At 43.7% G+C, this 27,446-nt stretch overlaps 1 protein-coding gene and 1 long non-coding RNA gene across 2 annotated transcripts in view; one reads left to right on the top strand and one right to left on the bottom strand.

Moving 5' to 3' along the window:
* Positions 1-1,740: 1,740 nt before the first annotated feature.
* LOC129138627 (uncharacterized) overlaps positions 1,741-27,446 on the bottom strand; it is a 47,991-nt gene continuing 22,285 nt past the window's right edge. Inside the window, exons 2-4 of the long non-coding RNA XR_010154910.1 lie at positions 14,440-14,573; positions 5,440-5,493; positions 1,741-1,875 (exon numbers count right to left, since the gene is read on the bottom strand). This is a non-coding gene — a long non-coding RNA (uncharacterized LOC129138627). The remainder of the gene's footprint in view (positions 1,876-5,439; positions 5,494-14,439; positions 14,574-27,446) is intronic.
* ITIH6 (inter-alpha-trypsin inhibitor heavy chain family member 6) overlaps positions 4,878-27,446 on the top strand; it is a 42,137-nt gene continuing 19,568 nt past the window's right edge. Inside the window, exons 1-5 of the mRNA XM_054676347.1 lie at positions 4,878-4,979; positions 5,992-6,146; positions 11,046-11,156; positions 11,998-12,245; positions 14,394-14,563. Of these exons, the coding sequence (XP_054532322.1) occupies positions 4,878-4,979; positions 5,992-6,146; positions 11,046-11,156; positions 11,998-12,245; positions 14,394-14,563 (786 nt within the window). The remainder of the gene's footprint in view (positions 4,980-5,991; positions 6,147-11,045; positions 11,157-11,997; positions 12,246-14,393; positions 14,564-27,446) is intronic.

Below are 27,446 nucleotides of genomic sequence, written 5' to 3'. Positions count from 1 at the left end.
CTACAGGCACATGCCAACATGCCCTACTAATTTTTGGGGTTTGTTTGTATTTTTGGTAGAGATGGGGTTTCACCATGTTGCCCAGGCTGGTCCAAAATTCTTGGACTCAAGCGATTCACCCGCCTCAGCCTCCCAAATTGTTGGGATTACAGGCATGAGCCACCGTACCTGGCCTATGTCTTCTTTCTTGAGCTGCTGGTGAAATCTCATTTTTTCCCCTTTTATATGTAGGGCAATTTAGTTAACTTTGTTTCACTCTAAGCCCTAAGGGTTACCTTTCCACAGCAAAAATGACATTTTGTCAAACAAAAGACAAATTTCCCATAGATGAGGAAACCTGCTACCCACTTTTGGACTAACCCTCATTCTCCCCTGTTCTCTGTATATTGAGTCCTTCCTCAGCACAAGCTTGTGAGCTATGATTAGGCCATTCAACAGAAAATGAGCACCAAGTATGTATTAGACACCTCTCCAGAGGTGGCCCTTGCTCTTAAGGGGTTTATTTTTATACTGTGTGAACATTAGCCTCATTTCACAGATGGCAATATTAAAAGTGAGAGGGGTAACTTGCCCAAGGCAAGGCGACCAATGAGTGGCACAGAGAGGACTTGAACCCGAGTCAGTGGAATATCAAATACCAAAGACTTAACCACTACACTATACTTTGTCCAGTGATTTAAGTCCCAGAATATCCTTTCCAACAGTCTTCACAGACATATGCTAGGCACATTACAGTATGTTTTTCATCTATAGAGGCACGTCTAACTGGATATCCATATGCCCATTTAGATATTGTCATAAGCATCATAGGAAATATAATTATTTCATTGTTTTGAGATCAACATGCAGTTTTTAACATTTGATTTTTATGAATTTCATGCTTGTACATGACAACAAATGAAATAGTACAGAAGATCGTATGATAAAAATGAATAGTCCCCTGCCTCAACCCTCCCCATCTCCATCCCACCCCCTCAAAGCCAACTTTTAACAGTTTTTAGTTTTAGCTCTACTGTTGGTTCCCTTTACAACTCTAGATAATATGTATGTAATGTTTCTTTTTTAAAAAAAATTAGACAATATCCTATTGACTCCCAGAGATGGCAGTAAGGATTTTGTTTATGTACTGTGCCTCACTTTTCCCTCTACTCCCCTGCAATGGTTAACACTGATGTTCCTTTTTTGCTTTTGGTTAATTTTATAACTTGAAAAAAATATACTCAGACCTCTATTTTGTATTCCATCCATTTTGACAGATAATTTGACTCCCCATTTTTTAAGACAAGGATATTATGGCTACAACCCTCCCCCTGCCCATTCAATGTCCCACATTGTCAGTTTTATCTTTCCTTTTACATTGCCCTGGTTATTAACATTTACATTCTGTTCTGCAGCCACAATCAGATCTTCCCTGCTTTGTCTCCCCAGGTTGACTCTATGACCTGAAACCCAATAAACAGCATTCACATTATCATGGCTATGTAAATATTTTTCAAAATCTAGCCAAGTAGTGAGCCTGGAATACGCTTCCTTCTCTTCAAGTTCAATGTCACAATCTTTGGGCCTCTCAGAGGAGAATGTTTCTCGCATCAAGGTCAAATGGAATCTTTCTTATACTCTTATCAGCTGCTCATAATCATATTACATTTTATTTTGCTTTGTATTTAGCCAAGACTTTCTTGAATAATTACACACACACACACACACAGAGTTTCTAAAAGCCTTTCTTTTTTCCTTGAATTATATGCTTTTATTGTATTCACTCATTCAACAAGTATTTTTTGAGTGTCTACTACGTGTCAGGTACTGTTCTAGGAGATTAGGCTAGGCAGTGAAGAAGACAGATAGCAATCCTTGGCCCCCATGGAGCTGATTCTAGTAAGGGAGAGAGAAAAGATAATAAGATAAATCAGTAAAATGTATCCAAATTAAAATGTGTGATAAGTGCTATGGAGAAAAATTTCAGTTTTAAATAGGCTTGTCATAACAATGTGTTGTATATTTCAAAATAGCTAGAAAAGATAAGTTGAAATTTTCCCAACACATAGAAATGATAAATACTCAAGGCAATGGATACCATAAATACCCTGACTTGATTATTACACATTCTATGCATGTAACAAAATATCAATGTATCCCATAAATTTATACAAATATTATGTATCAATAACAAAAAAGTTAAAAAATAAGTAAATAGGTTGGTCAGGGAAACACTCACTGAAAAGGTAGCATGTGGGCAAAGACTAGCATAAGGTGAGAGAACTACTCAAGTGGATACTTGGTGAGAAAACATTCCAAGCAGAAAGAACAGTCATTGCAAAGGCCATGGGACAGGATCATGCCTGGCATTTTTTCCCCATGCCTGGCACTTTTGAAGAACACAATGGCCAGAGTTGCTAGAGTGATGGAGGAAGGCAGGAAGGGAAGTAATAGGAAATGGGGTCAGATGGGTAATGAGGGCTTGCCTCACTGACCCCTCTCACATAGGGCCATGTAAGCCACAAGCAGGATCCACAGGAGAGTTTTGAGCAAAAAGGGGACAGGATCTGACTTGGGTTTCAAAAGGATCCCTCTGGTTGTTGTAAAAATATACTGGTGGGAGGCAGAAAAGGGGATGATGAAGGCTGAAGCAGGAGGACCAGTAAGGAGGCTGCTGCAGTTATTGCTTGAATTGGATTCACTGTTTCCTGGATTCACTGTTCTGGGCACCTGTCTGGAGATCCTTCTTCAGGTGTAGGAAATTATTATAACTTCTAATATATCTATTTTTTTGAGACAGGGTCTCACTCTGTCTCCCAAGCTGGAGTACAGTGGCACAATCATGGCTCGCTGTAACCTCGAACTCCTGGGCTCAAGCAATCCTCCCGCCTCTGCTTCCCAAGTAGCTGGGATTTACAGATGAGAGCCATCATGATTGGCTATTTCTTTTTACTTTTTTTTGTAGAGTCAGGGTCTCACTATGTTAGCCAGGCTGATCTCAAACTCCTGGCCTCAAGCGATCCTCCTGCCTCAACCCCCAAAGTGCTGGGATTACAGATGTGAGCCACCACATCTGGCCTAATATGTTTTCAATAAAGTTTCCTTCATTGTTTTGTTTTCTCTATCTAGAACTCCTATTATTTGAATGTCTAATTTGCTGATTAATCCATCTCTCTTAAATTTTCTCTCACATTTTCTGTTGCCTTGGCTTTTTTGCCCTACATTCTGGGAGATTTCCTCATTTCCTGGTCCTGGGAAATTTATTATTTCAGTAACTTATTTTTAATTTCTAAGGAATCTCTGTTTTCTCTGATTGTTCCTGTTTTATGGCATCTAGTTCTTGTTTTATGCATGTTATATCTTCTTGAATCTTATTCAGAATAGTATCAATTTTTCCCCTGAAGTTCTCTTTTGTTTCCCAGATCCTCAAATTGCTCTAGGGTCAGTTGTTCTATTTGTTTCTTTTAGTATTTTGCTTTCATGCTACAGGCTTCCTTAATTTGCTTGAGGCTCCTTGGCTACTCATTCATATTTAAGAGAAAAGGACTGGGTAGCCGATGGGAGTTTTCTCTGTTGCTGTATAAGCAGAGCTGTTCTCTAGCTAGGACTCTCCCTCGTGAGGAAATCCTGAGAGGAAACTTGGTGCGGACTTGTGGGAGGTGGCAACTGACAGGTTTTGGGACCCACAGATGCCAGAATGAGAAGACTTTGTTGGGATGCCAAATGCCCTAGGACAAATCTGAGTGTTCCTGGGGCAATTTGTAAAATGTCATCAGAGATTTTGCCCCTGAGAGTAAGTACTGGAGCTGTCTATGCTCCCTGTGTGGATGGGTAGAGGCCGGAGGGCCAGGGTCGGCAGGATTCTGACTGAGGCTGATAGTCCTTGTGCAGACCTTCAAGTACTTTCCTTTTTCTCAGCCCCATTCCTCACCCCCACCCTCCACAAGATCTGCAGATCCTGAGTCCAGAGCACCTCAGCTCCTCCCTTCTCCCTCCACTCAGGTCTCCGAGGACAGGGAGCTTTCCAGACTTTTGATCTCTGTCATGCCTCATCCTGCCCTCCTCCTAGCAGCTATTTACTGATCACTTACCATGTGCCAAGCATTCTAAAAGTACAAACTCACTTAATCTTCATAAGAACTTTATGAAGTAGGTGCTATTACTATTCTTATTTTATAGATGAAGAAACTGAGGCTACAGAGAGGTTAATTAACTTGCTCAATATTATACAGTCAGTAAGTGGCAGAACTGAGATTCAAACCCATGTGGTCTGGGTCTGGAGCCTGTATTTTGAAACCACTGTGTTATATTCTTTCTCAGTCCTGCCCCAGCCTGTCTTGGCCTCTGGCTATTCTAGAGATTGTAAGTCTTATTATGTCTATGGGACCCCTAAATTGTTATAGGATCCTGAGTAAGTCCCTCCCGGCACTAGGCTAAAGTCAATACCAGGGAAGACCAGTATTGGGGGCTTGCCTTGCCAATCCCTCTCTCATCGCCACTACCTTTTTAAGATGATCAGTGCTAAGTGACCTTTCTCTGGCCCCAGTTACTGGGCTCCTGTGGATGTTTATAGGAAAGAAAAACCCCACCCTGAGCCAACACAGCAAACAGACAGACCCAGCACTCTGGTATGTTTAGTTTCCATTCATCTTACAGCTGGATGAGGGGAAAAAAGGAAGCGTAGAACTGGCCCTTCTCCAGGCAAGATGCCAGCCCCAGCTCTTGGACAATCCTGGCTTGTGTGAGCCTCAATGCCACATTCAGAGCCTTCCCCACCCTTCAGGATGGTCCCTCCCTCTCAAGAGAAGGGATACCTGGAGGTTTAAAAGAGCAAGGGTTTGGAGATCGGGCTCAGATCTTCTGGATGTGAACAACAGATCCAGGCCAGAGGTGGCATCATGTCTGGGTGGAGGTACCTCATCTGTGTCAGCTTTTTGCTGACCATTCTTCTTGAACTGACATACCAGGGACCCCCTGTCCCCGCTTCATCAAGCACAAAGGTCAGTTCTGGGATGAGGGAAAAAAGCTTGGGGATTTGTGATAAAATTAGCTTCTTGGGGGAAATTTGGGAAGGTTATTCAGTGTGTTTCTTCAGTCCTATGACTGAGAAACTAGAGCCAGAGAAAAGAGGTACTATTTGCTGAGCACATGTCAGGTGCTGCACCAGGGGTCCCAGAATTATTATTTCATTTAGTCCTCACAGCATCTCTGTGAGCTGGGCTATATTATTATCCCCATTACAGAGAAGAGAAAACAGAGGTTCCAAGGTTAAGACACAGTTAGGAAGTGGCAGAACCGTCTGATCTCAAATCATCCTCATTTCCCACTGCCCCACACTGGGAAGGAACTAGCTCTGCATCACGTGTGGGTAGATAGAGGGACCATTGCCTCAAGAAAGGAGAGGAAGAAGATAGATATTGTACTTGCTGTGTGCCCTCATCATGGATGCCAGATACTTACCATGCTTGCAGTGCATGATTGTGCTTATAAGTGCAACTCTTTACACCTGAGATCCTAAAGAAGAAAAAAATCAGTATTTATCACAGTGCCTTGGACAGAGTAGGATTCAATGAATGGCGGATGCTCTGCTATATTCTAAAGCCTTGCTACTCAAAGTGAAATCTGTGGAGTAGCAGCAGCATCATTCCATGGGAGCTTTTTAGAAAGATAAAATCTCAGCCCTCACCCTAGTCTTGCTGAATCAGAATCTTCATTTTAACAAGCTTTCCAGGAGATTCATGTGCACATCAAAGTTAGAGAAGTGCTTGTCCAGAGAGGTCCCTTGATCTCTAATCTTCTGTGAGTCTTGGGTTCTGAGACTTGATAAAGCTTGCTGAAGTAATCAGGCAGATCCACCAAATGGATGACAGAGGTTGTTTTCCCTCTCTAGGCCTTAGTTTATCCACCTGTATACTTTGAGGCCTGTGTAGGAATCTTGGGTTCCCAAAGACTAGCCCATCTAGGCTGAGGACATAGTCTACCTAAAACACCTCCTCCTGTCTTCTCTCTCAGTTGTTAATGACAAGCTATTCTATGCGCTCCACGGTGGTGTCTCGCTATGCCCACACCTTGGTCACCTCTGTCCTGTTTAATCCACATGCTGAAGCCCATGAAGCCATCTTTGACCTGGATCTGCCTCATCTTGCCTTTATCTCCAATTTCACTATGTAAGTCTGCTTCCAAAGTCACCACTTCATTCATTTGTGCATATATTTGTTCATTCTTGTGCTTATTCTGTCAGCAGAGCATAGTGATTAAGACAATGCACTCTGAGATCAGACTTCTTGAGTCTGAATCCTGGCTCTGCCAGTTTGGGACCCAGGGCAAGTTACTTCATTTCTGGGAGTCTCATTTTACATATCTACGAAATGGGGATAAAATTAGAACCCACTTTCTTTTTTTCTTTCTTTCTTTTTTTTTTTTTTGACATGGAGTCTTGCTCTGTTGCCCAGGCTGGAGTGCAGTGGCACAATCTCAGCTCACTGCAACCTCCACCTCCCAGGTTCAAGCGATTCTCCTGCTTCAGCCTCCCAAGTAGCTGGGACTACAGGCGCATGCCACCACGCCCGGCTAATTTTTTGTACTTTTAGTAGAGACGGGGTTTCACCGTGTTAGCCAGGATGGTCTCAATCTCTGACCTCGTGATCTGCCCACCTCGGCCTCCCAAAGTGCTGGGATTACAGGCATGAGCCACCACACCCGGCCAGAACTCACTTTCAAGGATTAAATGAACTAATATACATGGAAACATATACTAAAATTAGCTCCAGGCACATATTAAGTAGTTGATAATATTAGCTTTATTGCTTTTTAAACAAACATTTCCTGGTGCTGAGTGTGTGACTTACACTGTGCTGAGTCCAACAGAAAGAGGAAGGTGAACTGCATATAGTCCCTAGTCTCAGAGAGTTCACAATTTAAGGGGGGATATAAAAAAGGAAACTGGCCCAGCACAGTAACTCACACCTGTAATCCCAGAGCTTCATGAGGCTGAAGTGGGAGGATTGCTTGAGGCCAGGAGATCAAGACTAGCCTGGGCAATATAGGGAGAACCCATCTTTAGAAAAAAAATAAAAATTAGCAGGGTGTGGTGGTGCATGCCTATAGTCTCAGCTACTCAGAAGGCTGAGGCAGGAGGATTGCTTGAACATGGGAAGTTGAGGCTGCACTGTGCTATGATCTCTGCACTCCAGCCTGGGTGACAGAGTGAGACTGTCTCTAAAAAAGAGCATTGGGTTGGGGAGCAGTGAGTAGATTACTTTAATAAAGTATGCTGGGGAAAACTGAAGTCTGAATGTGGAATGGTTGGAATGGTGAGGTGGACCAGAAGACAATGGTGGGTTTCCTATTCCCAGGCTGGTGGAGAAAACCTCATAGAGATAACACCTAAACTGAGGCTTGAAATAGGACATCTTCACCAGGCAACCAGGGTGAGGGCAGGACTGGAGGAATCCAGGAAAAAGGAATAAAGGCACAAATGTTCCCTTAATTAGGGGAACTGCAAGTACTTCTGTGTCACTGTACTGTCAGGGACAGACAAGAGGTAGAAGAGTGGTAGAAGAGTGAGATGTGAGAAGCAGAGAAAGACTAGGCTGTGGAGGACTTTCAATGTTAGAGCACCTCCTTGGGTCTCACTTAATGGTCTCCAAACCATCTTATGTGTTTGCACACCTATCAGGAAAAACTTGATCCTATACTCTCAAAACATATATACTTATTCATTTATGCTTATATAAATATACTGCTGAGCAAATATATTAGGTACATTATGAAGCATATAAATATTAATCCCTAAAGGATAAGGAAAAAGCCCTAAAATAGAGTATGAATATTATTTTTCCACTCCCTTTCGATTTGTCTCCAGCATCCCCTGGGACATGTGCACCCCTCTTTAGAAATAAGTGTGGGCCATAATAAGGAGACATGGCAAGGTTTTAAGCAAGGAGAGGTGATTGTGAAGTGGTAGCAGACTGGAGGGGCCGGCTAGGTGGCCAGGAGCTGAGTAGGCAAACAGGGGCAGAATCCACGTAGGGGTTGCTGAAGGTGGGAGCAGGACAGTGGTGGTGGATCTGAGAGACTATCGAGAGAGAAACAACCTGACTGTAGTGGAGAGTAAGTAAATATAGATGGTGTTTACCTTTTTTCGGCCTGTTAGACCTGGTAGATGACAGTACCCTGTTGAGGTGATAAACAAGGGAGCTGGAGCAGATAAAGGGAAAGCTTAGTGGGGCCTCAGTAGCCAGTATCACACTTTAGTGTGAATTACAAAAAGGCCCCTGGATTTGGGTAGAGGGACTATCAGATTTACCAGATAAGTGAGCCCAGCACAAGCAGAATATCCACCCTTGTTCAGCCCCGCTTGTCCCTGTTAGTTGGGAGGTTCTTGTGCCATCAATAATCTGTACAACCTCAAACAGCAGCCCTGGGGTGGGCCTAGGCTGTGCCATCAAGAACCTCCTGGCACTTCCCCTGGAGAAGGATTGGGTTAGAGGAGGGGATTGGTATGGAGTCAGAGCCAGGGAGTTTGGGGTAGAAGTGCTGAGGCAGTCAAGGAGGGCTCCCTGAAAGCAGGATTTCCATATGGGTAAGATTTGAAGGGACCAAGATCATTGCATGTTGGGACCCCGGGGAATCAAGGACCAAAAAGAGCAGGCGTGGGTTTGGACTATGGGGGGCTAACCAGAGAAGCTGGCAGTCAAATGATGTAAGGGCCAAGTAGTCAGGCAGAATTTGGATTTTTGCTTCAGTTGAAAAAAACACCACAGATTTTTTTTAAAAAAATTAAGCAAAGCAGGCTGGAGGAAATGTTCTTGGGCAGACTCTGTGGAAAGTATGCTGGCTGGAGGCAGCACACACACAGAGGCTCCAGTGTCCTGCTGCCAGACCAGCTCCACCCTACCCCCCTCACCCCCCAGGAGACCTTGGGGAGGTGCCAACTCGGCCCACCCCCACACTAGCCCAGCCACAGCAATACTCTGTTTCAACTGCCTAGAAACACTTCTTCCCTGAGTGGTCTCTTCTGCCACCAGCCTATCTTCCCCCAGTGCTCCTGGAAGCTGCTGCCTTGGTCAAGCAACTTCCTGATACCTGTGCCTCAGTTACTCCACTTGTAAAATGGAAACTGTTGTACTTGCGTCCTACAGAGTTGCACTAACTTTCTCTAGGACACCCAACTATCACTCCTCAAAGGCCAGCTCTGATCCATCCTTCCCCTTTTCAAGATTTGTCCAAGACTCTCCATTCTCCACGGCAAAAAGTCTTTGCTGCTGTATGAGCTCATTGAGTCTTGTGTTCAAAGCCCCCTATTCTCTAGGCCCACTCAACCACTCCAACTTTCTCTCCATACCTCCCTTCCCTGCCCCTCCACTCCAGTCAAATTTAACTACTTGCTGTCCCCTGAAACACATTCTGTGTTTTCCTGCTGTCTGTCCAGGATGTCCACTCCACAAATAATTGTTGAGCACCTCCTCTGTGCCAAGCCATATTCCAGACACCAGGGGTACAGCAGCAAATAAAGTGGTAAGAAGTCAGTCAGATTGTAGATGTCTTCTAAAGATGGAGCTGAATATCCCTGATGGATTGGATGTGGATTGTGAAACAAAGAGGAGAATCCAACATGACTCTAAGATTTTTAGCTGAGCAACTATGTCCTGAAACAAAGATACCAGAGGAGGAGCAGATTTGGGAGGGGAGAGTTGTCAGGAGCTCAGTTTTGGATATGTTCAGCTTGAGGTGTCTATGGAACATCCTAGTGGAGATGTCAAGTAAGAAATTGGTTTTTTGTTCCTGTGACAGTTTACTGAGAATGATGATTTCCAATTTCATCCATGTCCCTACAAAGGACATGAACTCATCATTTTTTATGGCTGCATAGTATTCCATGATGTATATGTGCCACCATATGTAACTAAACTGCACATTGTGCACATGTACCCTAAAACTTAAAGTATAATAATAATAAAATTTTTAAAAAAAGAAATTGGATGGGTCTGGAGTTCAGGGCACAAGTCCACACTGGAGATACATATTTGGTAGGCATCTGTATATAAATGGTATTTAAGGCCATGGTGCTAAATGACATCACCTAGAGAGCCAATGTAGAAAGAATAGAGGACAGAAGGGGAGAGGGAGGGAGGGGAGAGGATAAAAGGTTGACAACAGAGCCTTGGAGTGTTCCAAAGATTTAGAGGTTAGGAAGAGAAAGAGCCAACAGAGGAAACTGAGAAGGCATGGCCAGTGAGGATTATTTATCCATATCCTCCCTGTCTTTCAGGCTTAGCTTCAAGACTACCTTCTCTAGGACCCTTTCCTGAAGACTTGGGCAAAAGTGTTCTCTCCCTTCTTTGAGCTTCTTTTCACTTTATTACCTTCCTTAGAGAAATGGGGAGAATGGGGGTAAGCAAGTCTGCTTGTAACTCATCAGTCTCTGAGCTCCCTGAGGACAAGGCCTCCTCCCTAGTCAGGCCCAGAAGACTTTGTAACAATTTGCACACTTCTTTCACAATTTTTACCACTTATACCACCCACAGTATTTACTTAATATATTTTTATATTAATATGGCCATATTATTTACCCAATATATTTTTTCAATAGATATACTTTCTGAGATGATCTCAGTTAGTTTTATTCTGAGCAACAATATCTATGAGATCATGGGTTTAATGTGCTAGTTGTAATTTAAGAAACATTACTGTAAATACATAACAATTATAATAAAAATATTCGGTTATATCGTACCTAAAATTATGCTGTGTGCCAAAAGGTAGAATTCATTCAACACTGGGAAACACAAAACTCTAACAACCAGATCCACCATATGCTGTGTGGCCTCTATTTCCCCATCTGACAAATGGAGATAATGATAACTACTTCACTCTGTTATCTCCCTCTCCTTTCCTCTTCTTCTCTTCTTGCCGCTCACACTGGGGCTTTATGGCACTGTGTTGTTCTTTCTCTTTCCCTATCTCTACCCTCCTCTTTCTACCTCATGTGTCTCTTTCTCTGTCTCTGACCAACTCTTTATTTTCTGTGTCTCTACTGTCCCTCCTCTTTCCTGCCCCATTAGGACCATCAACAATAAAGTCTACATTGCAGAAGTCAAAGAGAAGCACCAGGCAAAGAAAATCTATGAAGAAGCCCATCAGCAGGGAAAGACAGCTGCTCATGTAGGCATCAGGTAAGGCCCCATCCAGTCCAAAACATGACTTAATCATCTTAGCTGTGTGATCAGGGGAGATGCACGTTCTCTCTGGTCCTCAGTCTCCATCTCTGCAGAGTGGGGACATGACCTCTACTTCATAGGATCATGTGAAGATGATGTGAGTTAATGAATATCAAAGCCTGTAACAGGGTGGGTGTTCAATAAATGGAAATTTACTTCCCCATTTCTACTTTTCTACTGTCAGCAGATTGTGGCTTATTTAAGAATTGGCACCTTCCAGGAAGGTTATATGCAAGTGAGATTTTTCTAAATTGAATTTTGTTTCCTGAGTTCCATTCAGCGGGCAGAAATGTATTGTCTTCCTTCAGTGTTTCCTCCCAGCTTCCAAGAGAGTTTCATGGAGCAAACACTTTAGCTTTGGCTCCAGCAAACTGAGTTACTGCCATATAAACAAGCTCCTTCAAAAGCATAGGGGAGAGGATAGTGGGAGGGTCTATTTGAAGAGGCTGAGGCATTGTATGTAAATTGAAAACTCTTTTGTAAAATGAATCATTAGACCCTAGTTGGTCTGTTCTATATTCAGATTTTGATGGACTAAGTTCCCTTAAGGGTGGACCACCTGTGAGATAATTTCTCAAGCAGAATATTTAGGAGGCTGAATGAGGGAGGGAGGGAGAGAGAGACTGATAAGTGGATGCATGGATGATGGACCATGGGCCAGTGACTCAGTTGAACCAGAAGCCTAGTCAGGTCGGCTGGGACCAGGGTTGGGGGGAGCAAAACTAGGTCATCTAACAGCCCCTGTACTCCTCTGAAGGTCCCTTTCTCTTCCCACCATCCTCCCTTTCCTGCCCAGGGACCGGGAATCAGAGAAGTTCCGCATCTCCACCAGCCTGGCAGCAGGCACAGAGGTGACTTTTTCCCTGGCCTATGAGGAACTGCTTCAGCGGCACCAGGGCCAGTACCAGCTGGTGGTGAGCCTGAGGCCCGGCCAATTGGTGAAGAGGCTGAGCATAGAGGTTACAGTGTCAGAAAGGACAGGCATCTCCTATGTGCACATACCACCCCTGAGGACCAGCCGTCTGCGCACCAATGCCCATGCAAGTATGTGGGCAGCACTATGGGTCACCCATCAGACTGGCCTTCACTGAATGAAAACCTTATCGATTCCACTGGGTTTCCGTCTAGTGCCACTTCTGCTCTGTACTCACTGCCAAGTTCCTTCCTGATTCAGTGAGAAGAAGGCATGTTTGAAGGTGAAAATATTTGGATTTTAACCTTGGCCTGGTCCTTACAGGCTGTATGACCTGGCACATTAGAAACTTCCCAGACTCTTGATTTCCCTAAAAAAAAAAAAATCAGTGATAAGGGAGGGTTTGTTGGGTGGGCTAATGAAATTAAATCATATGTTAACCATGTTGAAGGCTGTAGAAGCCACACTGGCCAAATCACGCTTTTCCCTGGATCCCCACTGAGAATGGCAGGACAGTGAGTGCACAGCAAGTGCAGGCTCCCTGGAGGACACCATCTCAGGCCCTGGAGGGAAGAGAAGCATCCTGCCTCAGAGGTTTGCTTCAAATATCACCTAGAGGTTTTGGAAGCCCAGACTGGCTACATCAGAATCACAACATGGGCTCCTAGAAATGCAGATTCCTGGAGCCCAGACTTCAGGGTCTAGTTCAGTAGCATGGGGGTGGGGCCCAGGAAGCTGTGTCATCAACCAGTCTCAGGTGACATTGACATCCAGCCAGGTTGGAGAATCACGGAGCTGGCCTGTTCACAACCCTGGCTCATGTGGCAGCCCCTCCAAAGCTGTTTAGCATTGGAGGTCCCAACTCATTCGACTCTGTTGACCCAGAGAGGCACTGGGTGGACAGTGGATGTAACAGACACAGACAGACACACAGACTGGATCCAAATCCCAGTGCTGACACTCCCCTAATGTGGGACGATCAAAGCCAGTCACTCCATTGCTCGACTTCACTTTTCCCATCTGTAAAATGGACGAGATGCCATCTACAGCTCAGGACCACTGTGAGACTTTGAGAGAATTCCTCCCTCCCAACTACGTGGTGCAGAGAAGATTGCACGATCATTCTACTCATTAGCATTAGGTAGCACTCACTGAGATGCAGGTATGGCTCCAAACGCTTTACATGAATGGCCTCATTTATTTCCCACAAGCACTGCCTATGAAGTAGGAGCTGTGGTCATGCCTGTGCTGTAGATGAGGAGCCAGAAGCTTAGACAGAATGAGTCGCTTGTCCAGGGACACACAGCAGCAGCTGGAACCTGGACCCACAGGCCATTTGAGTCCGGGCAGGCCGCACTCTTCAGCCCTAAGCTATAAATGGCAGGTCCCTCCCCCATTCTCCTTAAAGGTTAAAACAGAGGGTAGGACCAATCCTGTGGGGGAGAAAACAGAACAAAGAGCTCTGAGAGGAAGGAAGCCAAGGGAATGTATGTGAGCAGGCGCCTCAGAGAGTATGGGGCTCAGTGTGCCCCTGAGCTTCCTGACAGCTGTGGCAGGAAGGAGGGGGAGCAGAATTCCGAAGTTTCCATTTTCTGGAAAAAAAGGAGGCACAGTGACATTTCTAAATGGACATTTGTCTTGGATTCCAGAGGAGTTGATCTTGTGGCCAGCTCAGCAAACATTCGGGACTAGAGAGTCATCTGTGATTTCATGAGACTCTAAAAGGCTTGTTCACACACATGATGCCCAGAGTCAGAAGGCAGAGAGGGAAGAAGAAATATGAAATCCGACCCAGAGGACAACCTTGCTAGGCTGCTGTTTCCCACAGCAGTGGGGGGATGAGAGGAGACCTAGACCTTGTCTGTGTGTCTGTCTGTCTCCTGGACACACACTCACTGCACTGCCTCTCTGGGAGGAGGCGAGGGCTGCTGGTGTACCTCCGGACATGCCACGCCTCCAAAGACTTGGCCCCAGGTTGCACGGAAAATGAGGCAGGGTGAGGTTGCCAGTGAGGGCCACATTGCCAGGGCCTGGGAGCTGATGGCCAGGTTGGGTCTGTCCGGCTGGGCTCAATGGAGGATGCAGAGAGGAGCTGGCTGTGGGACTGGGAGAGGAGCATGGGGCAGGTGGAAAGATGTAGGCAGGAGGCACTAGAGGTTTGGGGAAAAGTTAGACTTCTCACCCTCCCCAGATAGCACCCTTTGTGCTGCCCTTTCCCTGGTTCTTCTGTCTTTCGAGTCCTCTGTACCACCCCGCCCCGATCCTCCCCACCCATACAGGTGAGGTGGATTCACCCCCATCCACCAGGATCGAGAGGGGAGAGACCTGTGTCCGAATCACCTACTGCCCGACATTGCAAGACCAGTCGTCCATCTCTGGGTCAGGCATCATGGCTGACTTTCTGGTTCAGTACGATGTGGTCATGGAGGACATCATTGGAGACGTGCAGGTGAGGGGGCCTGGGGAAGAGGAGAGAGGATGGGCTCTGGAGTCAGACAGGCCTGAGCATTAGGCTTCTCCAGCTGTTCACACCAGTTTCCCTAGAGATAAGCAAGGGCTAGTGAACAAGGATAGGCTGACGTGAAAAGACACACGGCTTCAACCTTGGGAGGCACATCGAATCCCCCAAAGGGTTGGAGACCTGGAACTGTCTCCAGTGAATCAAGTGCCCAAAGGACCCATCCCTAACTAAATCAAGTCATAGCCTGCTCGAAAACAGTCCTTCTGCAAAGTAAACCCTTGGCCACTAATTGGGCACCTAAGCTTATGGATTCTCACGCGTTCTGCAGCTCCTATACTCTCCTGTGTTCTCTTGGGCTTCCTTGCTCTCTCTCGGCTTTTAACAATCCTTATTACTTCAGTGGAGCCATCTGCCTAAACAGAGAGTCCTTCAATTCTGAGTTTCCACATTCATGAAGAAAGAGCAGAGGTCCCACACTCTCCCAGATGGGAAAGCACAGAGCACTGATCCCAGGGCCCTGGCTTGAGCACAAGGATGGCGGGGCAGCCTGAGACATCTGGTTCCACTCTGCCTCTCCCACCACAGGACTCTCAACCCCAGCACACAAACCACCCTCCAGCTGCCCCACACCATATCACACCTTTCTCCAAAACACCCGAGCCTGCCTCTCATCTGTGTGAGCATTTGCTCATGGTGGCCACTGCCCTGAGAATGACTTCTTCCTCCTTGCTCCACTGCTCAGCATCCTCGTGTTCCTGAAACACTGCCGAAACACCTCCTCCTTGATGACTCCAGTCCACCAACAATTCGTTTGTCTGCCCTGGACTAAAAATGACCTATGGTTAAACGTTTTCTCATGCAACATTCATTCATTCATATGTTGAATGAATATGTGAACTAGGCCAGTCCTGTACTCATTGACTCTGACAACTCAGAAGTGAGTCGGACACAGCCACTCATCTCCCTCTGCCATCACCCCATCCTGAAGCACCCAGATACACAGAGCCTTGTCGGTCATCAAATGTTCTAGGTGCTGTGTTTGAGTGTGTCATGGGTTCTGTCGTGGTGCCAGTGGAGGAGGGTTTCAGGGCCGTCATCCTAAAGGAGTTGGAATTTAAGTAAGCATGGGAAAAATGAATGGGATATATCTGCAAGTCGGTCGAGAAGGTGAAGGGAAAGGCATGCAGTGAGAAGGAACAGCATTGCAGAGGCACAGAGGTGTGGCTCAGTCTGTTGTGCAGGAGGAATAAAAGTTATTCTCCTGCCAGGATAGGAGCCAAGGGTACCTTGCCAGCAGGTGGCAGCAGGGGCTTTAACCTGGTGTTCTGTCATGTGGGTGTGTTTAGCTCATGGAGGTATGCCTCTGCAGGTTTATGCTTTACCATTAACACAGCTGCCTGCAGTTGAAATACAGATGGAAGCATTGACCAGTACAACCAGGAACTCCCATGCACCGTGAGCCCTTACCCCTCCTGACACCCTGCCAGGAACACTCAGTTCATCCCCCTCTTCCTACTTGAGTGTGCCCTTCGTTCAAAGCCCAGCACCTCATCAGATCATCCACCCCGCTGGGGCTCACTGGGCACCTAATCTGTGTCATACCTTGAGTTGGCCAACGTTGGGAACCCGGAAGGGTATCACACACACAGCCTACTTATCGTCTCTGAGTGAGATGCAGAAACCCAATACTGACACTAAGGTAGAAGTGCCCTTTCCATGACACACAAGGTAAGATGGAAGCCATAATGAAGAGGAAAGCCAGTTCCAGAAGGCTCCCTGAAGGCAACCAAGGCTGACCTGTGTGTTACGGAATGAATAAAAGTGGGCCATGGGAGGGGGCCTGTGGAAGGGAAAGGCATTCCGGCAAAGTGGGGGCTGCACGAAAAAAGAAACAGGCTAAAACTCACCAAACGTGTGTATGGAATTGCAAATAGCTTGGCGTTCTGGAGCAGAGATTTGAGATGAAAAACCCAAAGAGCCACATAGAAGGCTGGAGAGTCCTGCAGGGCAACGAAAGGAACATGGGATTTGTCCTGTAGGTGACCAGGGAGCCATGAGATAAAATGACATTGTGAGGTCGTGTTTACAGGGTCCCAGCCACTGCCTCCAAGCAGCATGGATGGGAGAGGTCGCAGTAGAAGAAGGAAACCTGAGACGAATGAGGCCTGAGCTTGGGCTTTGTCAGTTAGGGATGAAGAGGAGGGTGGCCTGGAGAAGTATCCAGCAGAGAAAAGCAACAGGAGGCTGATTGGCTGCGGGGAATGGGGGCCACCTGAGGATTGAAGGCAACACTCAGATTTGTCTCCAGAGTGACCATGTGGATGATGGTGCCCCTGACCAGGAAGGCATAAAAGGGCCACGTGGGGGCAGTACAACGAATTCACTGCTTGGGCAGGATGCATCAGAGGCTTCTTGAAACATCCTGGGGCACATGTCCAACAGTGAGTGTGCACCCACTGGTGAGGGGCAACTGTGGGAGCCCTAGACAGGAGAAGAGATGCAGAGTGATTGATAGGGGTTCTGTGGTGGAAGCCAAGTGACAAAGGGAGGTCACCCAGGGAGCATGTGTGGAGCCAGAAGGGAAAATCCCTGAAGGCAAAGCTAGGGTGAAGCAGCCCAATCCAGCAGCTATGGATACCCTCAGCTGCCCCATCAACTGCACACAGCCTGCCCAGAGCCCCAGTCCCCAGCAGTTCACTCCACTGAGCTGCACCAGCATAATCATTTTCTTTTCATGCTTTGACCTGACAAATAATGGGAAGCACTGCGAAGGGAGTGGGCAGACAGAGGCGGTAGGAGAATAAGGAGAGTTCACTGTCACAGATCGCAGGGGAAACGACTTTTGAAGACAGCAGAAGTCATCCATGTTCAACTGTGACATTCATGGGCCGGGAAGGCAGTCCCAAGAGACTCAAAATACAGACATTGGGTTTGCTTTTTAGTAAAGTTGTTACTTTTAATTTTTGAGGGTACACAGTAGGTGTATATATTTATGGGTTAAGTGAGATGTTTTGGTACAGGCATGCAATCCGTAATAATCACATCACACGGTACCGATTCCCTCAAGCATGTATCCCTGTGTTACAAACAATCCATTTAATACTCTTTTACTTATTTTTAAATGTACAATTAAATTATTATTGACTATAGTCACCCTGTCTTGCTATCAAATACTAAGTCTTATCCATTATTTCTCACTTTTCTTTGTACCCATTAACCATCCCTGCCTTCCCCGCCCCATCTCCCCACTACCCCACTCCCCGCAATCTCTGGTAACCACTCTTCTACTCTCTATCTCCATGAGTTCAATGGCTTTCATTTTTTAGATCCCACTGATGAGTGATCTAAAAAATGCGAGATTTGTCTTTCTGTGCCTGGCTTATTTCATGTCACATAATGATCTCCAGTTCCATTCATGTTGTTGCAAATGACAGGATCTCATTCTTTTTTGTGGCTGAATAGTACTCCATTGTGTATATGTACCACGTTTTCTTTATACATTCGTCTGTTGATGAACACTTAGGTTGTCTCCAAGTCTTGGCTATTGTGAACAGCACTGTAAGAAAAAGAAGGGTACAGACATCTCTTGGATACACTGATTTTCTTTATTTGGGGTATATACCCAGAAGTGGAATTGGCCGGATTGTATGATGAAGCTCTAATTTTTAGTTTATTGAGGAGCCTCCAAACTGTTCTCCATATGGTTCTACTAATTTACATTCCCACCAACTGTGTATGGGGGTCCCTTTTCTCCACATCCTCGCCAGCATTTCTTATTGCCTGTCTCTGGGATAGAAGCCATTTTAGCTGAGGTGAGATGATATCTCATTGTAGTTTTTGACTTTCACTTCTCTGATGATCAGTGATGTTGAGCACCTTTTCATATGTCTGTTTGCCATTTGTATGTCTTCTTTTGAGAAATATCTATTCAAATCTTTTGCCCTTTTTTGATTGGATTTTTAGATTTTTTTCCTATGGAGTTGTTTGAGCTCCTTATATATTCTGGTTATTAATCCCTTGTGAAATGGGTAGTTTGCAAATATTTTGTCCCATTCTGTGGGTTGTCTCTTCACTTTGTTTATCATTTCCCTTGCAGTGTAGAAGCTTTTTAACTTGATGTGATCCCATTTGTCCACTTTTACTACGGTTGCTTGTGCTTATTGGGCATTATTCAAGAAATTTTTGCCCAAACCAATGCCCTGGCGATTTTCCCAAGGTTTTCTTGTAGTATTAATAGTATCATAGTTTGAGGTCTGAGATTTAAGTCTTTAATCAATTTTGATTTGATTTTTGTATATGGTGAGAGAGAGGTCTAGTTTCATTATTCTGCATATGGATATCCAGTTTTCCCAGCACCATTTATTGAGGCGACTGTTCTTTCCCCAATGTATGTTCTTGGCACCTGTGTTGAAAATCAGTTCACTATAGATTAGTGTATTTGTTTCTGGGTTCTCTATTCCTTTCCATCGGTCTATGTGTCTGTTTCTATCCCAGTACCAATCTGTTTTTTTGCTATAGCTCTGCCATATAATTTGAAGTTAGATAATGTGATTCCTCCAGTTTTGTTCTTCTGGCTTAGGATAGCTTTGGTTATTCTGGGTCTTTTCTGGTTCCATTTAGATTTTAGGATTGTTTTTTCAATGTCTGTGAAGAATGTCATTGCGATTTTGATAGGGATTGCTTTGAATCTGTAGATTGCTTTGGGTAGTATGGACATTTTAACAATATTGATTCTTCCAATCCATGAACATGGAATATCTTTCCATTTTTTAGTGTCCTCTTTGATTTCCTTTAACAGTGTTTTATACTTTTCATTATAGAGATGTTTCACTTCTTTGGTTAAGTTAATTCCTAGTGTTTAATTTTGTTTGTGGCTATTATAAATAGGGTTTCTTTTTAATTTTCTTTTTCAGATTGTTCACTGTTGGCATATAGAAATGCTACTGATTTTATTTTGTTGATTTTGTATCCTGCAACTTTCCTGCATTTGTTTATCAGTTCTAATATATTTTGTGGGATCTTTAGGGTTTTCCAAGTATAAGATCATATCATCTGCAAACAAGGATAATTTGACTTATTCCTTTCCAATTCAGATGCCCTTTATTTCTTTCTCTTGTCTGATTGCTCTAGGTAGGCCTTCCAGTACTTTGTGGAATAACAGTGGTGAAAGTGAGCATTCGTGTCGTGCTCCAGTCCTTAGGGGAAAGGCTTTCAGTTTTTCCCCATTCAGTATGATACTAGCTGTGGGTCTGTCATATATGGCTTTTATTATATTGAGGTATGTTCCTTCTATCCCCAGTGTTTTGAAGGTTTTTGTCATGAAGAAATGTTGAGTTTTATTAAATGCTTTTTCAGCATCGATTGAAATGATCATATGGTTTCTGTCCTTCATTCAGTTGATATAATGTATCACATTGATTGCTTTGCATATGTTGACCCATCCTTGCATCCCAGGGATAAATTCCACTTGGTCATGATGATCTTTTGAGTGTGTTATTGAGTTAAGTTTGTTAGTATTTTGTTGAGGACATGCACATCCATATTCATCAGAGTCGTTGGCCTATAGTTTTCATTTTTTGATGTGTCTTTGCCTGGTTTTAGTATCAGGGCAATACTGACCATGTAGAATGAGTTTGGAAGTATTCCATCATCCTCTATTTTTTGTAATAATTTGAGTAGGATTTGTATTAGTTATTCTTTAACTGTTTGGTAGAATTCAGTGGTGAAGTCATCAGGTCCTGGGCCTTTCTTTACTGGGAGATTTTTTTATCATGGCTTTGTTCTTGTTGCGTGTTATTGTTCTGTTCATGTTTGAATTTCTTCACGCTGCAGTGATGGTTAGGTTGTATGTGTCTAGGAATTTGTCCATTTCTTCTAGATTTTCTTTTTGTTAATTTAACTTTTAAGTTCAAGGGTACACATAAAGATTTGTTATATAGGTAAATGTGGGTCATGGGGGTTTGTTTTACAGACACCCCATGTTGTCACCCCAGTATTAAGCCTAGTACCCATTAGTTATTTTTATTTAATTATTATTATTATTATTTTGAGACAGAGTTTCGCTCTTGTTGCCCAGGCTGGAGTGCAATGGCGCAATCTCGGCTCACCACAACCTCGGTCTCCTGCGTTAAGCGATTCTCCTGCCTCAGCCTCTTGAGTAGCTAGGATTACAGGCATGCACCACCACGCCCTGCTAATTTTGTATTTTTAGTAGAGATGGGGTTTCTCCATGTTGGTCAGGCTGATCTCGAACTCCTTACCTCAGGTGATCTGCCCGCCTCCGTTTCTGAAAGTGCTGAGATTACAGGCATGAGCCACTGTGTCCAACCCCATTAGTTATTTTTCCTGATTCTCACTCTCCTACCACCCTCCAGAGGGTGCTCTGACAGGCCCCAGTGTGTGTTATTCCCCTCTATGTGTCCATGTATTCTCATTATTTAGCTCCCACGCATAATTGAGGACATGCAGTATTTGGTTTTCTGTTCCTGTGTTAGTTTGCTAAGGATAATGGCCTCCAGCTTCTTCTCTGTTCCTGTTAAAAACATAATCTCATTGTTTTGAATGGTTGCATACTATTTCATGGTGTATATGTACCATATTTTCTTATCCAGTCTATCATTGATGGACATTTAGGTTGATTCCAAGTCTTTGCTATTGTATATAGTGCTGCAATGGACATACATGTGCATGTGTCTTTATAATAGAAAAACTTACAATCCTTTGATTATATACCCAGTAATGGGATTGCTGGGTCAAATGCTATTTCTGATTTTAGGTTTTTGAGGAATTGCAACACTGTCTTCCATAGTGGTTGAACCAACTTATGCTCTCACCAACAGTGTTTAAGCATTCCCTTTTCTCTGCAATCTTGCCTGCATCTGTTGTTTTTGGACTTTTTAACAGTAGCCATTCTGACTGGTTGTGAGATGGTGTGTCATTGTGGTTTTGATTTGTGTTTCTCTAATGATCAACGATGTTGAGCTTTTTTTCATATGGTTGTTAGCCGCATGTATGTCTTCTTTTGAGAAGTGTCTGTTCATGCCTTTCCTTACTTTTTAATGTGGCTGCTTGTTTTTTTTCTTGTAAATTTGTTTAAGTTCCTTATAGATGCTGCATATTAGACCTTTGCCAGATGCATAGTTTGCAAACATTTTCTTATGTCTGTTCACTCTGTTGATGGTTTTCTTTGCTATGTAGAAGCTGTTTAGTTTAATTGGATCCCACTTGTCTATTTTTGCTTTTGTTGCAACTGCTTTTGGCGTCTTCATCATGAAATCTTTGCCCTTTCCTATGTCCAGAATGCTATTGCCTAGATTGTCTTCCAGGGTTTTTATAGTTTTGGGTTTTACATTTAAGTTTTTAAACCATCTTGAGTTAATTTTTGTATATGGTATGAGGAAGAGGTCCAGTTTCATTTTTCTGCAAATGGCTTGCCTGTTATCCCACCACCATTTACTGAATAGGAAACTCTTTCCTCATTGCTTGTTTTTGTCAGGTTTGTTGAAAATCAGATAGTTGCAGGTGTGTGGCCTTATTTCTGGGTTCTCTAGCCTCTTCTAGATTTTCTAACTTATTGGCATATAATTGCTCATAGTAGGCATTAATGATCCTTTGAATTTCTGCAGTATCATTTTGTAATGTCTACTTTCTCATCTCTGATTTTATTTATTTGGATCTTCTCTTTTTTTAACTAGTTGGGGTAAAGGTTTGTCAATTTTGTTAAACTTAAAAAAAAAACTCTTTTTGTTTCCTTGATCTTTTTATTGTTTTCGTCACTTCAATTTCTTTATTTGTGCTCTAATCTTTATTAGTTGTTTCCTTCTACTAATTTAGGGTTTGGTTTGCTCTTGCTTTTCTAGTTCCTTAAGATGCATCATTATGTTGTTTACATTTTTCTTCTTATTTGATGTAGGCACTTACAGCTATAAAGTTCCCTCTGAGAACTGCTTTTGCTGTATCTCATAAGTTTTGGCATGTTGTCTTTACATTGTCATCTGTTTCGAGAAATTTTTTAATTTCTTTCTGAATTTCTTCATTGACCCACTGTTCATTCAGGAGCATGTTGTTTAATTTCCATGTATTTCTATATCTTCCAAAGTTCCTTTTGTTATTGATTTTTAGTGTTATTCCATTGTGGTCAGAGAAGATGCTTGATGGTATTTCAATTGTTTTGAATTTTGAGTCTTGCTTTGTGACCTGATATATGGTCTGTCTTTGAGAATGAACCATGTGCTGAAGAAAAGAATGCATATTCTGCAGCCATTGGATGAAATGTTCTGTAAATATCTATTAGGTTTCTGATCTATAGTGCAGATTAAGTCTGATGTTTCCTTGTTGATTTTCTGCCTGGAAGATGTCCAGTGCCAAATGTGGGGTCTTGAGGACTCTAGCGATTATCATGTTAGAGTCTATCTCTCCCTTTAGCTCTAATAATATTTACTTTATATATCTTGGTTCTCCAGTGTTGGGTACATATATTTTCACAATTGTTACATCCTCTTGCTAAATCGACCCCTTTATCATTATATTGCTACCTTCTTTGTCTCTTCTTATAGATTTTTTCTCTGTATGGCTCCTCCTCATCTTTTTTGTTTGTTTCCACTGGCATGGAATATCATCTTCCATCTTATTTGTAGTCTATGTGTGTCTTATAGATGAAATGTTTTTCTTATAGGCAACAGATCAGTGGGTCTTATTTTTTTTAATCCATTCAATCACTCTATGTCTTTTGATTGGAGAGTTAAGCCCATTTACATTCGATGTGATTATTGACAAGTAAGGACTTACTCCTGCCATTTTGTTATTGGTTTTCCTACTTTTTGTGGTCTGCTCGTCCTTTTTTTTCCTTCCTGTCTTCCTTTTAGCAAGATTATTTTCTTTGGTAATATGATTTAGTTTCTTACTTTTTTATTTTCTGTGTATCTGTTGTATGTTTTTTGTTTTGAGGTTACCATGAGGCCTGTAAATACTATCTTATTAATCATTATTTTAAGCTGATAACAACTTAACACTGTTTGCACTAACAAACAAACAAAAAGAAAACTAATAAAAACTCTATGCCTTAACTTCATCCTCTTGCTTTTTATTTCTTTGTTGTTTCTATTTGTAACTTCTTGTACTATGTCTTAAAAGTTGTTTAGTTAGTACTTTTGATTAGGTCATCATTCAGTATTTCTACTTAAGCATGAGAGTGGTTTATACACCACTGTTACAGTGTTATAATATTTTGTGTTTTTCTGTGTACTTACTATTGCCAGTAAGTTTTGTACCTTCAGATGATTATTTATTGCTCAGTAACATCCTTTACTGTCTGATTCAAGTACTCCCTTTAGCATTTCTCGTAGGACAGGTCTAGCAATGATGAAATCCCTCAGCTCTTTTTTGTCTGGGAAACTCTTTATTTCTCTTTCACGTTTGAGGGATATTTTCTCCAGATATACTATTCTAGGGTAAAAGTAGTTTTTTCCTTCAGCATTTTAAATACGTCATGACACTCTCTCAGCCTTAAAGGTTTCCACTGAAAAGTCTGCTGACAGAAATATTGGAGATGTATTGTCTGTTATTTGTTTCTCTTCTCTTGCTGCTTTTAGGATCCTTTCTTTATCCTTGACCTTTGGGAGTTTGATTATAAAATTCCTCAAAGTAGTCTTTTTTGGGTAAAATCTGCTTGGTGTTCTGGTAGCTTCTTGTATCTGGATATTGATATCTTTCTCTCAGTTTGGAAAGTTCTCTGTTATTATCCCTCTGAATAAACTTTCTACCCCTATCTCTTTCTCTATCTCCTCATTAGGGCCACTAACTCTTAGATTTGCCTATCTGTGGCTATTTTCTAGATCATGTAGGCATGCTTCATTGCTTCTTATTCTTTTTACTTTTGTCTCTTCTGACTGTTTATTTTCAAATAGCCTATCTTGTAAGTCACTAATTGTTTTTTCTGCTTGAACAATTCTGCTTTTAAAAAACTCAGGTGCAGGCCGGGTGCAGTGGCTCATGCCTTTAAACCCAGCACTTTGGGATGCTGAGACGGGTGGATCACTTGAAGTCAGGACTTTGAGACCAGCCTGGACAACATAGTGAAACCTTGTCTCTACTAAAAATACAAAAATTAGCCGGGCATGGTGGTGCATGCCTGTAATCCCAGCTACTCGGGAGGCTGAGGCGGGAGAATCGCTTGAACCCAGGAGGCAGAGGTTGTAGTGAGCCAACATCGTGCCACTGCACTCCAGCCTGGGTGACGGAGGGAGACTCTGTCAAAAAAAAAAAAGACTCTGGTGCATTCTTCAGTATGTCAATTGCATTTTCCAGAAGTTCTGCTTGATTCTTTTAAATTATTGCAATCTCATTGCAATCTCTTTGTTACTTTCATCTGATAGAATTCTGAATGCCTTATCTGTGTTATCTCAAATTTCTTTGAGTTTCCTCAACACAGCTATTTTGAATTCTGTGTCTGAAAGGTCACATATCTCTATTTCTTCAGAATTGGTCCCTGGTGACTTATTTAGTTTATTTGGTAATGTCATATATTTTCCTGGATTGTCATGATACTTTTAGATGTTCTTCTGTGTCTGGACATTGAAGAGTTAAGTATTTATTATAGTCTTCACAGTCTGAGCTTGCTTGTACCTGTCCTTCTTGGGAAGACTTTCCAGATATTCAAATGTACATACATGTTGTGATCTAAGCTGCATCTGCTTTAGGGGGCACCCCAAGCCTCGTAATGCTGTGGTTCTTGCAGACTCATAGAAGTATTGTCTTGATGGTCTTGGACAATATCTGGGAGAATTCTTTCCATTACCAGGCAGACTAATTCGCTTTCCTTACTTACTCCCAAACAGAGTCTCTCTCTCTCTCTCTGTTGTGAGCCACCTGAAGCAGGGGGTGTATTGACACAAGCACTCCTGTGGCCACCACCTATGACTGCGTTGGGTCAGACTTGAAGCCAGCACAGTACTGGGTCTCACCCAAGGCCTGCTGTAACCACATCCTGGCTTCCGCCTATGTTCACTCAAGACCCTGGGGCTGTACAATCAGAAAGTGTCAAAAACAACCAGGCCTGTGTCCTTCACTTTGGGATAGTGAGTTCCTTCAGGCCCTAGGTGGATCCAGAGGTGCCATCCAGGAGCCAGAGACTAGAGTCAAACTCCTTAGAATTCTACCTGGTGTTCTATTGTCCTGCTGGTAAACTGGCAGTCAAACCACAAGATACACTTCCTCTCACTCTGCCTTTCCCTTTTCAAAGGCAGAAGAGCCTCACCTCATGGCCATTGCCACCACAGGCTCACAAGGAGTACTGACAGACAACCACCGATTTTCCCTTAAGGCCCAAAGTTTCTTCAGTCAGCTTGTGGTATACACTGCCTATCCTTAGCCTCACCTTTCAGGGCAGTAGGCTCTTCTCTGGCCTAGGGCAGGCCCGGAAGTTGGATTCTAGGCCATCCAAGAGCCCATGCCTAGAATCTAGGACCTCAAGAGCCTGCTTGATGCTCTATATCCTTGTGGCCAAGCTGGTACTTAAGCTTCAAAACAGTGTCCAATTTACTTTCTCCTCTACTTTTGTAAAACATAAGCACTCTCCCAATAGCCACCACAGCTTGGAATGTGCATCACCTAAAGCCAGCAAGTCTCAGAGTCTCACCCAAGGCCCTCAATGTAGTACCTGGGCATTATTGCTGGTTATTCAGGGCCCAAGGGCTCTTCATTTAGCAGGTGAAGAATGCAGCAAGAACTGGGTCCTTCCCTTCAAGGCAGCAGGTTTCCTTCTGGCCCAGGGTGTGTCTAGAAATGTGGTTTGGGAGTTAGGGCCTGGAAAGGGGGCCTCACGACTCTTACTGGTGCCCTATCCTGCTGCAGCTGAGCTGGTATACAAGATGCAAGACAACGTCTTTTCCACTCTTCCCTCTCCAGTCTTCAAGCAGAATGAAGGGGTCTCTTTTGGAGCCACAAGCTGTGGAGCCTGGGGTTAGAGGAGGGGTGATGCTAGCACTCACTTAGCTGCCCTAGCTGCTATCTCGGTAGGTTGTGTGCCCCCTAAGTCCACTGTCTCTGGGCCCAGTTCAGCACTAGGCCCCTACTAGGAGTTGCAGTCCTTGTGTCTAGGCTGTCTTTCAAGTTTATTTAGAGCCCTAGAGCACTTTAGTCCATGGTGGTGAGGCTTGCAGGAACTCAAGTGCCAACTGCTGACATGCTGACATGGGTAATTCACGTGTAGCTAGGGCTGTTTTGAATGCTCCCTCCGTATGCAGGCATCAGCCGAGTTTGGTTCAGTTTTTTTTTTTTACTGCTCTAAGAGGGCAACACTGAGGTCAATGCCTCACAATAGCTGCGCTCTCCCTCCCCCAACACACAGAAATGCTCTTGCCCACCGTGCCTCCGCTGCTGGGGGCAGAGTTGGAGGGTGGGGTAGGCGTGGTGTTGGCAATTCAAGACTGTTCTTTCTACCATTTCAGTGCCTCTTTCATTGATATGAAGTTAAAACCAGGTACTGAGCTTTTGGTTCTTTTGAAGGTGCTTATTTGTGTGTAGATGGTTGTTAAATTGGTGTCCTTCCTAGGGGGATGATGATCAGTGGAGCTTTTATTCCACCATCTTGCTTCACCCCTCTTCCAGCCATTGAGTTTGGAGGCAAGTTAGTCACAGTTGCCTTTAGCAAGGGAAGTGTCTATGCGGGGTGGGCACAGTAGCCAATCTGTGGTGGTCCTCAGGAGTGATCTGCACTTGAGCCCATTGAGGGTGCCCACTTTCTCAGCCTGTGATGCTTCAGGGAAAAAAGAGGCTAGAGAGAAGTTTGGGAGCAGACTGGGGACAAGAGCTAGTCTTAGTGCATGGAAAAGACAATAAAATTCTATATTTCAAGAAGACCCAGTGGGGTACA

This window comes from Pan troglodytes, chromosome X, assembly GCF_028858775.2.
Source record: "Pan troglodytes isolate AG18354 chromosome X, NHGRI_mPanTro3-v2.0_pri, whole genome shotgun sequence".
NCBI classification, from domain to species: Eukaryota; Metazoa; Chordata; class Mammalia; order Primates; family Hominidae; genus Pan; species Pan troglodytes.
This window is presented reverse-complemented; position numbering and strand designations above follow the sequence as displayed.